Raw genomic sequence first — 20,891 nt, 5'->3', positions numbered from 1 at the left:
GTAGACCTATATAGGAACCCTACAATACTTGCGGAGGACTAAGAATAAATAGTTTGGAGGGGCCGAGTACTTTTTGGTCTAGAATAAATAGTTGAATTGAGACTTTTAAGAATACCTTTAACGAAGTGCTAAAAAATATGTAAAAAATAATAAAGAAACAGATTTTCAAAATTGTATTTTTTCATGAATATTGGTAAATTCATATCTAAGTCTTTCATATATTGCAATTGAAAGGTGAGGTTGAACTATGAAAATTATCTATATAAGAATTATAAAAAAGAGGTGATATGTAAACCATAAATTAAGTTTTGTATTTCACTGAACAATGTATAGTAGTAACATATATTTAAAAAATTTTAAGTAGCGCAATTACATACCACATAGCTATCCAACGAATGTGATGATTTTGGCTAAATATATTTCATCCAGATAATTAAAATTTTTAAAAGAGAAATAATATATTTTAATTTAATTTTTTGAAAAAAGAAAAAGAAAAAAAAAAGTTACTATAATTTTTTTTATAGACCCTCAAGGGGGCTATGGCCCCCTTTGCTCTCATCACTGTGGGAGAGAGTCCTGGTCGATGAATGATATCATTAACTTTCATGTTAACTTTACTATTTTCCTTTAATAAAGTGTTGTAATGTCTAGTTTTGTTTACTTTTCAAAACAATGCAGGATACTTGAAAATTGGGAACTATGCATTTGGATGCAGGATACTTGGAAAGTTGTCGGATTTTCATTATTTAATTATGATACTCTGTAACTTTTATTGGTTATGGTTTGTAACTTTAGTTGTGGAACACTGAATTATGTAGCATGTCCATGCGTGGTGGTTGAATTGACGGGATTATGGAAGGGAGTCTTGGAGTTGTATTGTTATTGGAGCAATGGAGAGTGGACTCTTGACTCTTGGTACTTAGAGATGGTAGAAAGTAGGAGATTGATTTGATATAATTTGTAACTTTGTAATATACATACAACTACAAATACTCATAAGTGTGTTCTTGTGTGATGTTTACAGGGGTGCGCATTAAAATATTATGTTGCATGATTGTGTTTTAATGTTTATGATTCTATTATCTTATTTGACGTAGAGTGTTTTACTGTTTTAATGCATGATTGCATGATTGGGTTTGTGAGAAATATGTGTGAGATGGTTGGCTCCCAATCCCCTGTTTCAGTTAGTGAGCACAGAGGTGTGAAACATGGAGTTGGAACTTCAAGAGAACACAGAGGGGAGAAGGATTTCAAGGGTCCATCTAGCATTCTACTTCTCGTGAAGACTCATACTTGTCGCCATCGTTAAAGTCGATGGGAGACTTGATATTTCTCATCAGAATAATCGCTATGATGCTAATCGAAGGGTTGATCCCCTGTTGGAAGGAATAAGTAATAAGGAAAGTATGAAAGGTGTGTCATGCCGAAATCGCAAGGTCTTATGAGGTGTTGCAGAGTCCAGACAGGCGGAAAAGTCGAGGGGACACTGTGGGATGCTCAGGCATAGATTAATGGTTGGAAGGAGAGGATCGAGTTACTGATGAAGAAGGTTGATAAAGGCTTGAGCTTGCTAATGGGGGTCACAAGGCTTTGGGCCTTTATAATTGAATTGATCAAGAGAGGACTTTGAAGTTGACGGGTATGTCTTTTGGGTTGAGTGCTTTTGATTCTAAAGGAGATGTTAGGCTGGATAGAAGAATAAAGAGCGGGCTTGTGGTATAGAGGGTAAAGAATCAAACTGAGCCTAAGCCCGCGCATCCAAATAGTCCAATACGAAGGGTGGCTTAGCCCAAACCAACGACAACTTTGATGGCTGTGTCGTCTACACAAGGGTCAACTATCTCTAGCGATTCTTCTAAGGGTATTTCGGTGCTATTGTCTTCTCCGGTGACTGGGTTATCGTCAGAAGATGTCGATTCTCTCGATAAAGTTAATAGAGAAGGGTCTTGTCCCTTTTCCATTTCACCACAACAGTGTTCTGGTGGAAAAAGGGAAAGTTGTAAAAGGGAAGGATGTTGAAGATGGAGATCGTTGTGAGGGGTTGAGGGCATTTTCTCCTGGGTTTGTCGAAAAGAACATTTATGGGGTGGACATGTACACAGTTTGGCAATCCTAGCAGATAATTCTTGGGGAAGGCTTTGATTTTAGAGAATATGATGAGTCAATTGATTATGATGATAAGCCTAACCTAAATCCTTTATGCTTTATCCCCAGGTATTGATCAGTCTAATTCTTCTATTGATTGGGTGTTGGATGAAATTAAGGATTGTGCGAGGATATCCTATGGTGGATTTAAAGAACAATTCAGAGCTTTCCTTAATGCTATTAAGGCTAGTCAACTTTCATTGGCTAGATTCTATGTCAAAAAATGTGAGGGAATTGAAAATATTATCGTGTCCATCAATTATGATGCTAGGGAAGGGATCGCGAATAGAGGTAAAGGCAAGGAGAGGGTTGTTAAATGTTATTTATGAAACCGAAGATTTTTTCTTGAAATGTCCGGGGATTTAATGATTTTCGTAAATGCCTTTGGGTGAAGAATTGAATTCGTAATTAAAGGGCTAATATGCTTTGTTTTCAAGAAATCAAATTGATGTTTGGTAACCAAACTATCATCAATAGCTTGTGGAATTGTCATTATGTGTGATGGGCTGCATTAGTTTCGAATGGAGCATCGAGGGTATCATTGTTATGTAGGAGAATATTTGGTGGTGTGTCATTTAAATAATGTGGATGAAGGTTTCGAATGGTCTTTTGGGGGGTGCTAATGGTCAATTTGGCTAGTAGTAGAAGATTTTGTGGTATGAAATTATGAGTCTTTGCTATTGCTAGGATATTCATTGGTGTTTCGATGTTGATTTCAACATTACTCAATTCCCAAGTGATTGAGCGGGGGATTCTCACATCTCTTCTGCTATGGCTGATTTTTCAAATCTTATATTTGAGATAGACCTTATTGGTTTACCTTTTGGTTGGTGGTGATTTTACGTAGTCCAATGGAGAGCATGGTCTAAGTTGGGCAAAAGTTTGGTTTCTTCTTCTTAGGAAGTTCATTTTCCTTATTTATGTCATAAAAGACTTCCAAGGTTATGTTCTGACCATTTTCCCATCATATTGGATTGTGGGGCATCAATGGAGGTCATAGGTATTTTAAATTTAAAAGTATGTGGTTGGACGATGACGGCTTTGTGGATAGGGTGAGGGTTTGGTAGTCTTCGTATCATTTTTCTAGTACACCAAGTTTTGTCTTGGCTGCAAAACTTACAACTTTAAAAAATGACTTGAAGAAATGTATGAAGGAAGGCGACAAATGTATGAAATTTTTTCGCCGAGTGGCTAACTCACATCGAAGAAATAATGCTATTGAGATTATTCATACAATTGATTGTATTCTTTCGGATCATTTGGCTATTAAGGATCATATTGTGAATTCTTATAAAAAGCTTTTTCAGGAGGAAGATACTTGGAGACCTAAATTGGCTGGATTGGTTTTTAAGTCCATTGATCAGTCTAGTGTGGAGTGGTTGGAGAGAGTTTTTGAAGAAGAGGAAGTTCTTGATGTGGTTAGAGGAATGGTGAGGGGTAAAGCTCTAGCCCGGATGGTTTTTCCATGACATTTTTTCAAGTTTGTTGGGATATTGTGTGAGAGGGTGTTAAGAAGGGTTTTCTTGAATTTTACTTGTTTATGAAATTTGAGAAAAGTCAAAATGCTATATTATTGCCCTTATCCCTAAAAAGGTGGGGTTGTGGAGATGAGAAACTTTCGTCCAATCAGTTTGGTCAATGTGGTGTATGAGATTATTTCGAATGTACTAGCTAATCGCACGAGTGCGATGATAGAAAAGATTATTTTGAAATCTCAGAAAGCATTTGTCAAGGGTAAACAAATTCTTGATTCAATCTTAATTGCTAATGCATGTTTGGAAAGTATAATTAGATCGGGCGACTCTAATGTTCTTGTAAAATTAGACATGGAAAAGGCTTATGACCATGTTAACTGAGAGTTTCTCTTGTATTTACTTCGAAGATATGGTTTTGTTGAAAATTGGTGTTTGTGGATTAGGCATTGCATTTCGATGGTCAGATTTTTTATTTTGATGGATGGTTCCCAAATTGGTTTCTTCAATAGTTCCCGTGATTTGAGACAAGATGGGTCCTTTGTTTCTTTTTCTTTTTTGCCATCGTCAAAGATGCTTTGAGTAGAATGATTGAAGCCCGGTGGATGAGAGTTTCTTGTCAGGTTTTGTGGTGGGAGATGATTCTCGAGATAACACAAAAGTCTCACATCTTCTTTTTGTTAATGATACTTTAATTTTCAGTGAGACTAATTAGGATTATTTTCATTCTTTGAAAGCCCTTTTATTATGTTTTGAAGTTGTTTATGGGCTCATATTTAACTTATTTAAGTTAGAAATAGTTATTGTGGATTGTTACCTATGAGATATCTTGGTCTTTCATTGGGAGCTCCTCATTAATCTTTGATGACATGGGATGGTGTGATTTAGAAGATTGAAAGGAGGCTAGCTGGTTGGAAAATGATTTATTTGTCTAGAGGGGGAAGAATTACTTTGATTAGGAGTACGTTATCTAATCTTCAAACATATTTCATTGCTCTTTTTCCTTTACCTGCAGGAATGGCTAATATAATGGGGAGGATTTTTCAAAATTTTCTGTGAGACGGTATTGGGGAGGAAAGAAAGTTTCATTTGGTTAGTTGGAATAAGATTTTTTCACCAATTTCTTGTGGATGGGGATCAAAATTTGAAACTTTTCAACAAAACCCTTCTTTGGAAAAATGGCTATTATTGTATCAACTAAAGAGGAATGAGTTATTAAGGAATATTATTGATGTGAAATACGAGAGGTGTGGGGGAGTTGGTGTTCTAATGAAATTAGAGAAGTGTATGGAGTAGGTTTGTGGAAATCTATTCGGATTGTTTAGCGGGATTTTGTTAGCCGTATTAAATTCAAGGTAGGTGTGGTGGAACTAGGATTCGTTTTTGGCATGATCCTTGATTTGTGGATACAACTCTTAGGAACATTTTTTATTCCCTATATAGGATTGCAAAAAATCAAAAGATGTGCATGATTGGAAAGTGAATGTTATTTTTTATTTTTTTTGGAAGGTTATATGATATGAAAATTGTTCAAGGAAGAGATAATAGTTTGTTGTGGATCCACGCAGGAAAGATCCACCCAAGAAATCCCAAATTCTCAGTTAGCTCTTTATATAAGGCGTTAACACAAGTTAGCTCTTTAGGCATTAGCTTGTCATTGTGTCAACAAAATTCCTCGGAAGTGCATTTGGAGATCTAAGGTGCCTAGTAAGGTTGCATTTTTCTATTGATTGGCATCCCTTGAAAAGATTTGACTATGGATAATTTGAGAAAGCGTGGACTAATAGTTGTGGATTGATGTTTCATGTGTAAGAAAAATGGTGAACTATTGACCACTTATTTCTTCATTATGAAGTAGCTAAAAAGTTTTGGGATAAGATTTTTGGTAGAAAATGTATTGCTTGGGTATTGTCTAAGCAAGTGGTGGATCTCTTAGCTTGTTGGCAAGGTTTTAAGAGAAATAATCGCATTGTTACTATTTGAAGGACGATCCCCTTATGTTTGATGTGGTATTTATGGTTGGAATGAAATTGGATGTCCATTGAAGATAGAGAACATTCTATGGGAGAATTTAAAGAGTTTTTTTTTAGTATTTTGTGTATTTGAATGAATGCTCTTGTATTGAATGGAGACAATTTGCATAACTTGCTTTCAGCCTCTTGTATTCTTCCTGTGTAATTGGATTATGCTTAGTTATTAGTCAATAAAATTTCTTATTACTTATCAAAAAAATTATTTGACTTTTTATTATAAATGGATTATAATAATATGGATTTAATTAAGTCTATAGCATTTAGACTTTTGTAGCTTATTTACATTACAAAACTAATAATGTAGAAATATAAAACAAGCGGCATAAAAATTAGACCAAGCCCAAAAATAGGTTAAGAAAAGGCCAAACCCAACATAATGAACTGACCCAACTCTGAATTAGGCTCAAACTATGCCTCTATTGGCTCCGATCGTAGTACGATCAAAGTCGGAGCTCAAATTAACTTCCAACCCAAGTCAAAGTCGAAATTGACCAATTCAACTCCGTCATAACCTAACCCTACATTTTATCAATATTTTCCTTTTTACTTTGAATTTTTAAATTCTCACCATTTTTAATAGTTGACGCATCATCATGTATAGTCATGTAATTAAAATTCTAAATATAGATATCATTTTCCTTTTGTAAATACGTGGTTGATGAATTGCTTGAATACTTTTAGGATTAGAGAACTTGGCATAGCTAACGTACTTGATTCTCATTATTTATAATCATAGTTTTATTGAACATTTGGAAGGGATATGTAGGATTTCCAATCATACAATTCTACACCATGGCTTTAAGATCTTATCTAATAAAATGTACAAGCTAAATTATGTGCATTATATTTTTTATTTCCAGAAACAGTGCAACATTTTGTGCACAACCATCAATAGTCACTGAGTGAATAAATCTCATATATTTAACTATAACTATTCCCATACAATTCTGACTAGGCAGCACAGTTCATACATTATCTTCCCTTACTTAGGGCTCGTTTAGTTCCTTGACTGCACTCAGCTCAACTAAATTCGATTAAGATTTAGACATCTTCTAATATCCACACTCAACTCTCAAATTACTAAACTCATCTTAACTCAAAACCTCTCTACATATTTTTTTTATCAGTAAAAAGAGAGATTATATATTAATGAAATAGACACAGTCCTTGTACACAGGACGTATACAAAGGAACTCCTAAAAACATTCTAAAAGCGATAAATTAAAGACAGGAAATTCTGAACATTAAAAAAATTCTTCAACTCAGTACTCATGCGTTCCACACTACACCACATAATACACGCCCTATGTACAACGAGCGTTCCTTTCCGTTCAAATACACCACATAATACACAACGAAATCATCTTCCACACTACTGCCACTTGCTCGCAACCTTGCAACTTTAACCAACATCCCAACAAATTCACCACCCCCATAGGCATAACTCAGGCAATATCAACCCTCAAAAAGATCTCATCCCACAACTCTTGATACCTCACAGTGTAGTAATAGATGGTCCACATATTCTTCATTCTTCTTACACAAGTAGCACCAATCCATTACTACACATCCTCTATTCCTCAAGTTGTCCGTGATCAATATCTTCCCAAGAGCTGCACTCCAAACGAAAAAAGCTACTCTAGAGGGCACACGAGACCTCCAAATATTCTTCCAAGGGAATAGAGTAATCTCAAGTTGTGTTGTCAAGATGCTATAATACTCCTTGACTGTACATAACTTATGGTTATTATACCTCTACTTCAAACTATCTCGCTGTGTCAATGGAATCTCCATGGAATATAGTAAGCTGAAAAATTCTGAAACAATAGGTAATTCTCAATCATGAAAATTCCTATTAAAAATGATATTCCACAGATGCGCACCATGAGAGAATATATGCAAGTCAACCACTGAAACTTCCTTATTAGTTGCAATACAGTATAAGGCCGGAAAAACCCTTTTCAAAGCCTGGACTCCACACCACACATCCCTCCAAAATCTTATACGACTGTCCTCACCAACTGCAAAGCGAACTTGATTTACAAAACATGGCCACCCCTTCCTTATATACTTCCATAAACCCACCCCATAGCCTCCACTTACTTCCTTAGAGCACCAACCACCCAAGCGACACCATGTCTAGCATCAATAGTGTCCCTCCACAATGACCCCCCTCCAAATGATATCTCTATAGCCATTTTCTCAATAAAGCTTTATTGAAAATTCTCAAATTACAAACACCCAACTCCCTCATTCACAACTGAGGTGCATATAGTCTCTCATCTAACCAAATGGAATTTCTTCTCCTCCCCCATTCCACCCCATAGGAACGCCCTTAAGAGTTTCTCCACCCTGTTCACCACCCCTACATGCATAGGAAACAAAGATAAAAAATAAGTGGGGAGATTAGTAAGAGTACTCTTGAGAAGAGTGAGATAGCCCCCCTTTGATAAATACACCTGTTTCCAGCCAACCAGCCTGCCTTTTCTCTATCTTCTCCACTTTCTCATCCCATATAGCTTTATTCTCGAAAGTTACTCCCAACGGAAAACCCAAGTATTTCATTGGAAACGATGACACCTTACAGTCTAGGAGGCTAGCTAACCTGAAAATATTAGAAATCACACACCCACAGGAACCATCTCTGACTTACCCAAATTCACATTTAGTCCCGACACTACCTCAAAGCAAAATAGCAATGCTCTTAAAATTTGGATCTCGCTACTCTTTTTACTTCACAAAAAACTAATGTATCATCTGGAAAAAGAAGATGTGATATGACAATAGTGCCACAATCACCATTGCCCACCTACAAACCAGATAAGAAACCTCCCCCAATAGCAGCCTACACCATCCTACTCAAAGCCTCCAAAACTCTTCATGTGGAACACACAACCTTTTTCAACTTTTCATAAATATATCTAAATTCATCTTAACATCCAGACACATCTAAACTCATCTTAAATGAGCTCTAGAAAACTCACTATTTCATCTCAACTTACTACTATGCATAGAGAGCTCAACTCAACATCCAAACACAGTCTTAATCTTATGCACCAACTTATTATAGGACCCCACCTTATTCATAAAAAGAATTTAAGTGCCAATAATATTTTTTATGTAAATTAATGTGAAAGCTTACCACATCAACAGTTTGTTAGGTGTTAGCAAGTCTAGCATACTCCACATGGGAAAAGTAGGCGCAAGATAAAATTTGGATATTAACAACAGATTCAATAAACTAGATAGTCGCAACAAATATTCAGAATTATTTATTTTTCCCTTTAAACATTTCATACCATTTATGTATATCTACCACCAATGAGTTAAAAATTGAAAACAAAACAAAACAAATTCCCTGTTTATTTACAAACCCTAGCAGCTGAAAAGGTGCTCTCCAATTTCCTTTACAGCTTCCTGAAAATATTGGCGATCCAACCTGAAAACAGTTCTGCTATTGTTTATGACACCAATATACATATTACTGATGAAGTTAAAAAAAAAAAAAAAAGGATCGACCGTTACACTGATGTGGCTGTTTTGAAGAAAGAATAAACAATTCCAGGAAGGAAAACTTAGCATATGCGGAAATAGGGTCTAAGACTCTAAATGGAAGATCTAACAACAAAGGCAAGCAACAAAATTCGAGTATACAGCCACCATGGGAAGATAGGAACTGACCTCCATCGTGCTCTAGCATAGAGAGGCACCTAATCAGACGCCATTATTTGACTTTCACATCAAAATTTTTGCAGGAGAATAAATGCTGTGATGCAATATACATAGGTCGATTGGTTTGTCCCAAAAACTCATGATAAATCAAAAGATCCCTGTCCTTCATGGATTGCATAAAGTAGTTTCTTGACCATTATCTCCTGTTTTAAAAAGTTAACCAATCAGTGACAAAAAACAAATAGCAATTAGATACGAATAAAAACCACACCTTGATCAACACATTTGTATTCTCTTGTATTTGTCTATATTACCAACCCTAATACCTTTGTGGAGTAAGGAGGCAGCTTCAGGTAGTTTGCACATGTCATCACACTAGGCAAGTCATCGTCTGCTGATTCTGAAAGCCCAGTCCCATTGACTGCTACGTTAGCAGCAGTTGAAGAATGCTGCACCCAAGACATGTAAGCATTAGTGCTATGAATATGTGCAAGCAACTGGATATCAGCAATCAAACAATTTACGTCAAATAGCAAATGCATCACAGAAACACAACTTCGAAAGACATTTTTTAAATCTACACCAACTATGCTGATACCTTTCTCACAATGGTCAGTTTGGGATTGAGCACTGCCAGACCACCAGGTGGAAGCCTAGGTGCACCAGTGACAAACTGGCAGAAAGCCCGCTGCTGCTCTGGTGTGAATTCTCCCATAATTTCCAGTAACTATCAACATCACAAACCACATCATAAGTACCACACATAAAAACAAGTAAAAATTCATTTCCAGTAGACAGACTTCCAAATCTAGGAAGAGAAGCATACATTAACCACAGCCGGGCTCTTGGCAGTATATCCATGATCAAACTTTATATGATCAGAAAGTGTCTCAGCCTGCAAAGGTTAGAAACTAAGGTATAACCATCACATTCTACAAAAGAGATTCCAATCAGATCTTCTTCTTTTTTTTTTATATAAGTGAAGAAGAAGGATAAAAAAAAAGGCAATGTGAGGAAGATGATTGTTGAAAATTTCAAGGGTTAGTCAGATTTTTTTTTTAATAAGTAAATACAAAAATAAAATAAACTTACCTCCCACAGCTCTCTGCGGCCACAAAGCAAGTAATCCAATTCATGTGGAGTAAATATTTGTAAAGATGAGATATCAAAGACCTGATTTTCATGCAGCATGAGAACGAGTTTGTGTCAGCACAGGTTTTGTAACTCAAAACCAAGACAAGCATATCCAGAATCAAAAGAACTCAACAGAAGGTAGGGTCCAGTAAAGTATGTCATAATCAACAAGAGATAAGTATAAAAAGTTGCTGAATGAATCGGAGTGGAAGTCCTGATGGATGAAAGAGCCAGTAATCTTCAGGCTTTTACTTATAAAACAAAGTGTCACTATATGCTTGTTCATAAATCTCTCTCCTTTCATTGACTCCCCTCACAGCCTCTCTACCACCCCCATTCTCTATCTTAAGCTTTCTGTTGAAAATCACCTCAAACTTTTTCACTCCAGTTTTCCACAACCAAGACCTTGCCTTGGCCACAATTTTAGCCACACACCCTGCCACTATAAGCATTTCTAAGTTCAACGATGTCACCATCATGTATAGGCATAACCACTTGAAAAGGAAGTAGAAGGTTTGTTACTCAAACCAGACTTGAAAAGGTTGAATTTCAGAGAGTTTCACAGGCTGGAAACAGAGCTTGCAGTTGCTGGAATCTTTCTTCGCAGCAGGTATTTTAGGATAACTAAGGTTGTCTAGGTAATAGTTGGAGTAGAAAAAACTGAAAATTGGTTGGTTTGAGATTTATTTATTGGTATGCCTTTCTTTTTTTATAAGTTATTTATTGGTATGTCTTGAAACCAGCAACCAGATTACTCATCAAATGACCATTACCGAAGCCACCACCTGCATCTGTTTCACCAAACATCACCCACTACTATTTTGTGGAATATGAGGAGAAGAAAGATAGAGAATGAGGGGGAGTTGGGAAAGGGGGAGGAGGAAGACGGCTGAACTTGTTATCAGCTGAGGAAGAGGGAACAATTATAAACTGAAATCACAAATCATTCTCACAGTTTCTTCAAGGCATGATGTTAATCTGAACGTTATTGTATGGCCATGAAAGTCCTATGGCACTGCAGGCTACAACACCACTTAATTTGAACATTACTGGTAAGAACATCAACCACATTTATAGAAAGGAACCTTCTGAATTTCTCAAATTTGAGCTTTTGTTAAAAAAAATTAATAGCTTCTGAAACACAGAAGGGAAATAGCAAAGTGTTATTTAATGAGCCCACAAAGTTTTGCCTGTCTACAATTACTGAAAGGAAAAAAAAAAAACAACAGAAGAAATGCACCAATTGGTGCAAGCCATCGGTCCCTGTAGAAGGACCCATTACTGAAAGAGCTTAACTAAGTGCATCTAAAGTTGCAAAGGGAAAACATGTGATGTTCAATGTGTTACTTCGTTGAGTTTTTCTCATTTAATATATATTTTTTTATAAATATTTTTCTCATTTAATATATTCAAGGATATGTATCAAAAAACAAATTCATAGCAGTAGGGAAAAAGTATAGAATTAGATCAGTATTTGAGGATAGAATTCATCAATAACAGGTTTTAAACATAAATATAAACAGCTCTAATTGAGTAAACTTTCACTTTAGGTGAATTAGAAAACCTTAAAAACAGATCTCAAAGCACATGAACCAATCTAAACATCCCCATTCCATAATTTGAAAAAAAAATTATAAAAGCTGATGAAAGGAGTTCAATACTTTTTTTGAGTGGTAAAAGGAGTTCCATTAATGTACAAATTAGGTTTCTAATTCCATAAATTGTTTTTATTGCATTTGTAAATCTTCCCCAAACAAAGTCAAGCCACATAGTCCAAGAACAAATCAACTCCCGTAGATAGGAACATTGTAATGCACCTATATTGACTGATGAAATGAAAAGAGTCCATGAACATAAAAACACAGCAATCTTTGCTAAATAATAATGATCAGAATAGGAACTTAACCTGATTAAACCCTGCCCTAAATGCTTCCATTTGCCGCATTATTCCAGTCTTGACAGTTGCATCAACTACCAAGGAAATATACTCCTCCAAGTTATAAATATCAACCTAGGAATTGGAGTACATTAGACAAATCTTCGCTTAGTTTTCTTCTTTTAAAAATATGACATGCAAAACGTGAATATGTTCAAGGTATGTAAGTTGTGTACATTTTCATCTCCAGGTTTCAAAATGTAGTCCGGATAACCAGGAAGTGTAAAATCAAAGTAGAGAGCTTCAATTGGAGCCCCATGAAAACGTAAGTCCACAATTGCATTGCTATTATCACCGCCAGTTGATTCCAGATATTGTTTCCGGCAAACAAGGACATGCAATTCTTGCAAAGTCTTCCCTAACTCAGCATCAAAAGTAAGAATATCATGCAAATCAAGCTCCTGCAATGGATTAGAAGGCTAAATGTCTTGACCAGAACAGAGATATACAATAACTTAGCAACTTTAAGCAAGAAAGGAATAAGAACGTTTTGAGTGAAATAATCTTTACTTGACCAAGCACAAGCTTGTAAAATGCTGTTGACAGTGGCAGGTCCAATAACCGCCCATCTTGCAGAGCTTTCGCCATCACACGCCCAACCAACCGGAAATACTCAATAACTTTCGAAAACTGACTACCGTCAGAAGCATCAGCATTTGGAGGCCAAGGATGAGGAAATAACCCAAGAGGGGCTTGAACAAGGCCCCCATCAGCATTATTGGTTTTTCCATTTTTATTTGGATCTCCACCGATTTCAATTGAAGGTGTCCCCGAGGAAGAATTCGTTCTCCACATTCCAAGTCCAACCTTCTGTAGGTCGTGACTTAAAAGTGTGTAGAATTCAAGGGTTGGACCCAATCCAGTGCCAACTTCACCAAAATATTCTACCTCAAGCACAGCTTTCTGGCTAGAATACATCTCCATAACTTTTGCAGCAGAATCTAAAATGCGGTTTCTGGAGACACGGACCTTTTGGCGCTGCAATCTCCCAACCCTCACCTCTCTTTCACTTGCTGATCCATGACCATCAGCACCCTGCTGCTGCTGAAGACGATATAAAGCGCGAGATAACCCAAAAGCAGTTGAATAAAAGTACTGGCGCCGGGTCTCAAAAGGAAACAAGAAGGGACATGCTTTTGTTAACTGGTAGCACCATGAAGGAAGACTACCACTGCACAGTGCAAGCGCATCTTGAATTTGCCGAGCTAACTTGGGAGTAAGCTTGCTGTTAATAAATTCCTCTGAAAGAACCCTGGCACCCGTTGTACTGAGCTCATCCAGACTAGAGATTTTTCCCTCGGCAAAATTGTCGCAAAGTACCTGGGCTCTCAAATGAGATGCAAGTTGGTTCAAACCCTCTAATACACGCAAAAGTGCCAATATATTGAAAGTAGGATTAGATTTTTCCAGATCACAAGGAAGTTCTCCCTGCAAGATACTATCTAGAAGTGACATTCGAGGCAACTGGGCATCAGAACCAGATTTGGTAGATTTTGATGCAGTATTAGAATGCGACCCTCCAGCAGAAGCCCTATCAGCTTGGCTTTCTGCCCTCTGATATGTAATAGTGTAAATGTCACTCCACAGCCTGCTTCCATCACTAGATATGAGATTACTGCCAGCATACCTCTCATCATCATCCTCATCCAGTACAAGCTGTCGCTGAACAGCCTGATAGATAGTCAAATGCTTATTAAGCTGCTTCCCACCTGCAGTAAAGATTAATTTCGGAGGATCATTGGAACTTCCATATAAAGGGCGTCCTTGCCTATCCCTGCCTCCCCTAATACCTCTACCATTAGCAGATCCAAGACCAGCCATGGCAGCAGCAGCAAATGACATTGCACCCCTTGAACCATAACAATTACCACTCCTAAAATCAACAGAATCAGAACCCTTAACTGTAGCAGCTCTGCTACTAGAACCAGATGCTGGGTTAGTCTGGCTGTCACTAACAGCTGGAGCAACAAAACTATCCTCAGCCAACTCACCCAATTTTACATCATGTACTTTGTCAGGCATGCACACAGGAAGAGAATCGTCTCTTAGCACCTGGAAGAAAATAAAGACAATGATATCAAGAAAAGATGCACATGACTCCATGATGAGCAACATTACAACCAACAGAAGGCCGCTCTGCTACCTTAATGCTACCTTGGCACCTTTCTTTAATCCCCCCACCCCAGCCCAAAAAGAAAAAAGAAAAAAGGAAGGAGAGCTTCAAGTTGCTATCTAATATGCTATTCAGATAAGCATCTGCGAATAAATGAAGTCCACATCCACCATCTCTGAAGAATGCTAGAAAAAAAAAATAGAAAAACCAGAAACCTACATCATCATGGTCATCATCCTCATCATCTGAAATATCATCCTCTTCAATCACCAATGCCTCATCAAGTTCGACAGGAGATATATCCAATTCTTCATCCTGCAATATATGGTTCAACATATTAATGAAAGAAAATTGATGTTCAGAAGCAACATTTGGAGAAAACAGGAGGAAATATTTTTTTTTTCTTACAAGTGAGAAAACAGGAGGAAATATGAAATATTTTGAATAAACATTGACAATCTACAAGTACAAAGCAACTAAGAAGAGAAAAAGACAGAAATCATGAAAATTAGCCCGTTAAAGTCCATAGAAGCTGTACAAAGGAAGAGTCATGAAGAAGTTATGAACTATTTTCCAAATCGCTACAATTTGTGAGCTGCCACCTAGCCCTCTCCAAGAATAAAAAGGTCAACTATACTTCTCGGCATGACCCATGCCAAACCAACACATTCGAAGTAATCATTTCACGAAGCCTTAGCTACGTCACAATGGAGTAAAAGATGACCCACGGATTCCCCACTCCACTTACACATGTAGCAACAATCAACCACCAGGATATATCTTTTCCTTAGGTTATCAATGGTGAGGATCTTGTCAAAAGAGGTTGTCCAAGCCAAAAGCATTGCTCTGGTAGGAACCTTAATCCTCCAGATGCTCTTTCAAAGAAAGGGATTGTTACCATGATGAGTAAGGGTGTTGTACAAAGAACAGACATTAAATGTTCCTCTCTCAGCAAGGACCTAGTGAAGCTTTTCAACTTTTCCCCATCTCAAACTAGAGGAATATAGTAGATTCAAGAATGCAATAAAGGTATTAATCTCCCAATCATAGACCGCTTTGATAAAGCTGGTATTCCATTGAATGGAAGCACTAGAAGCCTTTTTCTTTTTCAGTAAATGGAAGCACAAGCCAAACTAATAAAAAGGCAACATACCTCAGAAGTAGAGTCCCCATTCACAGGTTTCATTTGAGCATCTTTATCTACTGTTGCTCTTCCACGAGCAGCATTTCTTGTTTGAGGTCCTCTAGCCTCCTCCTGAGCAGGTCTCAAAACTGCTTTTCCCTTTCCCTTTGATGAACTTGGGCTTTTCTCTTGTGATGGATCCTTCTTAGATGCATCTCCAATATTAACGGATGATCTGGATCTGGTAGAATGCCGACGAGTGGTGGAAGCAGGAGTAGAAGTAGATGGAGAAGAAGCACCAGCTCCCATAGGTGTAGTTCCAGACTCTAAATTCCCTGCAGATGCTGAGGATTTCTGACCAGACTCACCTCTCTGGACTCGGGGCCAAAGAAATTCTTCAACAGCTGCTAAACTTGCTAATGGATCGATCAGTACAACATTAGATGAATAGTCACGGAGAGATTTCTCACCCTGGGCTTTACATAGACGCAACTTGAAAGGCTGAGACAATGCGCTCAGTCCAGAGGAAAGGCGTGCACTTCCACTAGATGACCTTGATGAATGACTCAGCACAACAGGGAAACGCTCCAAGGAGGAAAGAGCATTTTGAAGCTTCTGAACCAAGACAGTCATAGGAGCTACACTTTCTTCATCGAGATTGGAAGGAAGTGCAACAGCGATAAATGACTTGAATCTTCTAAGTGCTTGTTGGCGAAACTTGGGCAGGTTAACTTCGGATATTTTCTCCTTAGAAAAGTAGCCACAAGAAAAGTAGTTCAGCAAAGCAGCAATAACACCACTACCAATAAACTCAAAAGTTGACACACCATCCCCTTTTCCTAGTTCTGCTAGCATCTCAGATATAACCCCGATCAGATACTCTTCCTTATGTGCAGAATTATCAGCCAAGCGAGACCCAGAAGCTTTAGATTTTCCCTTTGATTTAGTCTTTTGGTCATCAACTCCAGCATTCAACTCCGTGCAAAGACGCTTTAATTGTAAGAGGTCCTCCGTAACTCCCACTTCAACAGCACCGGGATCTGATGGAAAGTACTTGTCTTTAAAAGCTTTTGCACATGAACTGACTGCCATACGAAGATTTGAATTGACAGAAGGAATTTCCACTGAACTTGGAGGCGATCCAATATTTACCGAACCAGGATTCTTAGATTCTTCTGAAACATTTCCATCTGGATTGGTGTTTCCACTCCGTCGTCTATACCGCCTGGAGCGTGAAGATGTTCCAAAGCCAGAATCATTATCCTTCTCCGTGGAAGATGCTTGCGCATGAACAGAACTTGGATTACCAGCCAAGATAAGTTGGTCCACAGCATGTACCACACCTTCTCTGACAAACATCTTGGAGAAAGTCCCAGGAAGCTTTTCCATAAGAATCTCGGCAATTTGAAGAGCAGGAACCAAAACATGTGGATCTTTCCATGCTAAAACACCAGCCAAGAAACTACCAGACCAAAGCAAATAATGAAGCAACGATTATTATATTCTGCACATGTAGCAGGGTGTATTCACGTCAAAAAATCATATTTGATTAAAGTTGAATACCTTGATATGTTTGTTGAACTTAATAAAGACTGAATCATCTCTGCAGTACTGAAGTACATCAATTTTCCAATAACTGACAGACATTTGTGACGAACAGGGCCATTCACACTGGAACCATAGATCTGCCAGACAAGAAAACAAACTCTCTATTCACTAACTAAACTGAGTAAAAAATAGATATGCGCTAAGATCACCAAAAAATTACCTGTATCAGGACGGGAAGGAGATCCATTCCAAACTGCTGAAGAAGCTCGGGCTGATCATTCAATAATTTCTCACGAGCAGAAACCTCGGGAACATTTCCATTTATGTTTGTGTCTTCCTGTTTCCCAGAACTGCCAGCAGAAGACTTCTTAACAATAGGTCCTTTCACAAATAAATTGTAGCTAGCTGGGAGAGAGATGGTTCCTTGCGGCAGCGGAGGTAGAAGTTCATTTGCCAGGTTGACAATCTCGTAAATCTGCATAATGAAATCAAATTCAGAAAAATTTGAAATCCTAACATTTACAAGGTAATTGCTAGAGTCCAACACTTTGATATAACTGCTTAATAGATCTATGATAGATTATAAAAAATAACATTGAGGAGGAAAACAAGAATTGATGTTAACGTATTTAACTTGTGAATCGTGATAAGTACAAGTCAAGAAGAAATTCACAAAGGTCAAAAAGCTTTTTGCTATACCCATACAACAATGACAACAAAGACCCTGCCCAGCTAGTGTAAAATCATCAAAGCAAGTATAAACAAAAAAGGGCAATACCTGTTCTGATGGTCTACTTAAAGCAGGTGAAACTGATGCATTAGTTGATATGCCTGAACCTGCTAAAATATCTTTAAGGATGCCACTGATTCCAAGGAGAAGCAAAGTTTTGGTTCCTAAAGGAGAGCCACTTGCACAAGTAGCAAGAAGTCGAATTAAACCCTGCAAGCCTCATAGGTGAAGATGAGCAACACTCCAATATGCATAGCCTTGAATAATTCAGCTAAGCCTAAATCTAAACTATTGATGAGAATTACTTAAGCATCAAATTTGAAGGCTCAAACTGCACTTAACTGTGTATGTAGGAGCACTGAGAGATGCCTGTCCGCCTCCAGAATTGCTGGTGGAAATAAGCGAGGCAGCTTGTGCAACCAGACCATGATTACAAAGTTCATCTAATTTATCCGGAGATGATGCAAATGCTTCAGCAATTCGAGTCAAACAAATAGAAGCATGTTCCAACACCTACCAACATACATATTGCACACAGTGAGGACACTACACCCAGAAGAGCATTCCTTATGCACAAACTATATATGATGGCCATTACCTTTGAATCGTGATACTGAAGAAGGTTTGTCAATAGGGGGACTGCTTCCATCACAAAGTCAGCAGCATCTGAAGGGAGTTTCTTGCACATGTTCGCAGCCGTGGATAATGCCACTCGCTGAACAAAGGATAGGACAAACGAGAATTACTCATGGGGATCCAAAATGCAAAATGTAGTAATCCGGTGGGGAACCAACTTGACGCTGAGAATTCACTCAGTGAGTTACCTGAACTCCCGTGGAGAAGAAATCCAGATATGAAAGCACTGCCATAAGAGCACCAGCTCGCAAACAGGCAGTCGGGTGTTCCTGAGATATCTTCTTAAGAGCTTGTAGAGACTGTTTTACATAATAAAAAAGCATAAATATCAGAATGCAGTACCGAAGCAAAGCTCCATAAACTTCGCAGATACAGTTTAACGGTCATAAATTCGTTCGCTTCTGCCTAAAGTAAGATATATCTGACGATACTGATTACATTTATTACTTCTTAGTACATTATCGAATTCCTATTATAATTCCCTACTGATCCGAAACCAACAGACAGAAACCAACCTGTTCAGCCAAGTCCATATACTCTATGGTAAGTAACCTCGCACAAAAACACGAAACAGCGCCATAATGCACAACCGCAGCACAAGACGAAGGAAGCACGTCACAGAGATGAGTCAGTGCCCTAGCGGCAAGGAGCATAATATCCGGGTTGCTCTCGTGATTGAGCAACCCCACGAGCACGGGAACGAACGAATCGACCGAGAATGTGCTAAGCGACTCCTCGGTCCCAATTGAGAGCATCTCGCATAGCTGCGTCAACGCCTCAACCTGCTTTCCTTCCTCCCCGTCGGCTCTCAGCCCAGACAGAATCTTCTTTAACCGCCCACTCTGGTGAGAAGACGAGGCGGGACCCATCGCAGAAGAAGGCAAGAGATCGTCCAGCCCCGCTCCGAGCTTCCTCAGCAACCCCTGGAGGGCACTGCTCGCTGAGGTTAGGTTCTGATGCAGAATACCCACGCCGCCCTCGCTATCATTGTCATCGTCGTCAGCACAGCCACCGGCATCCACATTCAAACCCAAGTTCCGGTCGTTATCCCTATCTCTATCCTTAACCCTAACCTCATGTTCTTTCTCCTTCCCTTTATCCGTATTGTCTCTATCAGAGTTTCGGCCACGGCGGCGCGACCCGGAAGATTGGGTGGTGGAGTCCATCGGGGCGGGCTGTTGTGGTTCGTGAACTTTCACTGCAGCTGCGGCGGCAGAGCGGGACCGGGTCGATATCGAGGATTGAGCTGTGGTGGTGGCAGCAGGGTTGGAGGAAGAGGATGAGGTAGCGGAGATGAGGCGTGCACGCTTTGAGGAACGAGTGGTGGGACCAGAGGAAGAAGAAGAAGGCGCTGCTGAGGTGGCCTCCGCCCGCTTTCGGCTCCGAGTTTCCATACAAAAGCCACAACCCCTCAGATTCAAGGCTCGCTCGCCACCCCTGGGCGGGCGGGGCGATCACGGGCACCAAAATCCGATACCACGCTGCATCTGACCGCACCGGAGTCCGTATCTACTGACAGAACAAATATAGAACCTTTAATTATAAAATCAGCTAGACTAAGCCAACCCCTCCCCCAAATCCGAAACCCTAAAATTCCTATTATATATATTCTTAATTTGCAATTAGAATTTAAATCCCAATCAGCCAAACAAGAACCAGCAAAATCGAAACAATAGAGGAAAAACCATCTAGAATCTATACAATTTACGCACTGAATCAGTGAATCCCGATAAAGGTACGTGAAATCAGAGTTGAATTACAGAGACACAGACAAAGAAAGAGCTGCACAGCACAGTGAATGTAAGGAAAACCCTAAAAGTGACGAAGGAATAAAGGAGGCGAAGACATTTATATAGTTTTTTAATATGTGAATTTATCTACTTAAATAATTATAACTATTTTTCTTTATTTTTTTTTAGGTGCTGTTAGGACAGTAAATTTAAATAAATATTATTAAAATATTATTTTTTAATATTATTATTATTTTAAAATTTTAAAAATTAAATTATTTATTATATTTTATATAAAAATTTAAAAAAATTATAATAAAAGTAATAATATATGCAAATATAATTGTTTTGAAAAATAACGATATTTATTATTAAAAAAATTAATTTTTTAATATAAATTTTATAATATATATTTTTTTAAAATGATATATACAGATATGCAAATAGAATTGTTTAGAAATATAACGAGATTTATTATTAAAAAAAATTAATTTTTTATATAAATTTTATAATATTTTTTTTTTAAATGATATATAAGATAGAATTGTTTAGAAAATAAATGAGATTTATTATCAAAAATTTAATTTTTTATATAAATTTTATAATATTTATTTTTTTA

General features: G+C 37.9%; 1 protein-coding gene across 2 annotated transcripts; it reads right to left on the bottom strand.

Moving 5' to 3' along the window:
* Positions 1–8,847: 8,847 nt before the first annotated feature.
* Positions 8,848–20,346, bottom strand: LOC108993367 (E3 ubiquitin-protein ligase UPL3). Of its 2 annotated transcripts, none has more exons than XM_018968251.2 (19): positions 20,255–20,346; positions 19,058–20,051; positions 18,731–18,841; positions 18,505–18,621; positions 18,249–18,419; positions 17,955–18,116; positions 17,397–17,651; positions 17,192–17,313; positions 15,659–17,090; positions 14,725–14,820; positions 12,903–14,444; positions 12,569–12,793; positions 12,363–12,467; positions 10,415–10,495; positions 10,149–10,217; positions 9,921–10,049; positions 9,649–9,771; positions 9,332–9,525; positions 8,848–9,089 (listed from the first exon to the last, which is right to left on the bottom strand). In XM_018968251.2, exons 2-18 carry the CDS (start codon positions 19,934–19,936, stop codon positions 9,460–9,462), a joined length of 5,685 nt encoding a protein of 1,894 aa, XP_018823796.1. In that variant the 5' UTR covers positions 19,937–20,051; positions 20,255–20,346; the 3' UTR covers positions 8,848–9,089; positions 9,332–9,459. The 2 variants fall into 2 exon arrangements, with proteins under 2 accessions (XP_018823796.1, XP_018823795.1); XM_018968250.2 differs by having other exon boundaries at positions 19,058–20,054; positions 20,255–20,343.
* Positions 20,347–20,891: the final 545 nt, after the last annotated feature.

This window comes from Juglans regia, chromosome 13, assembly GCF_001411555.2.
Source record: "Juglans regia cultivar Chandler chromosome 13, Walnut 2.0, whole genome shotgun sequence".
NCBI lineage: Eukaryota > Viridiplantae > Streptophyta > Magnoliopsida > Fagales > Juglandaceae > Juglans > Juglans regia.
Note: the sequence above shows the minus strand (reverse complement) of the source record. Positions and strands in the feature narration are given on the sequence as shown.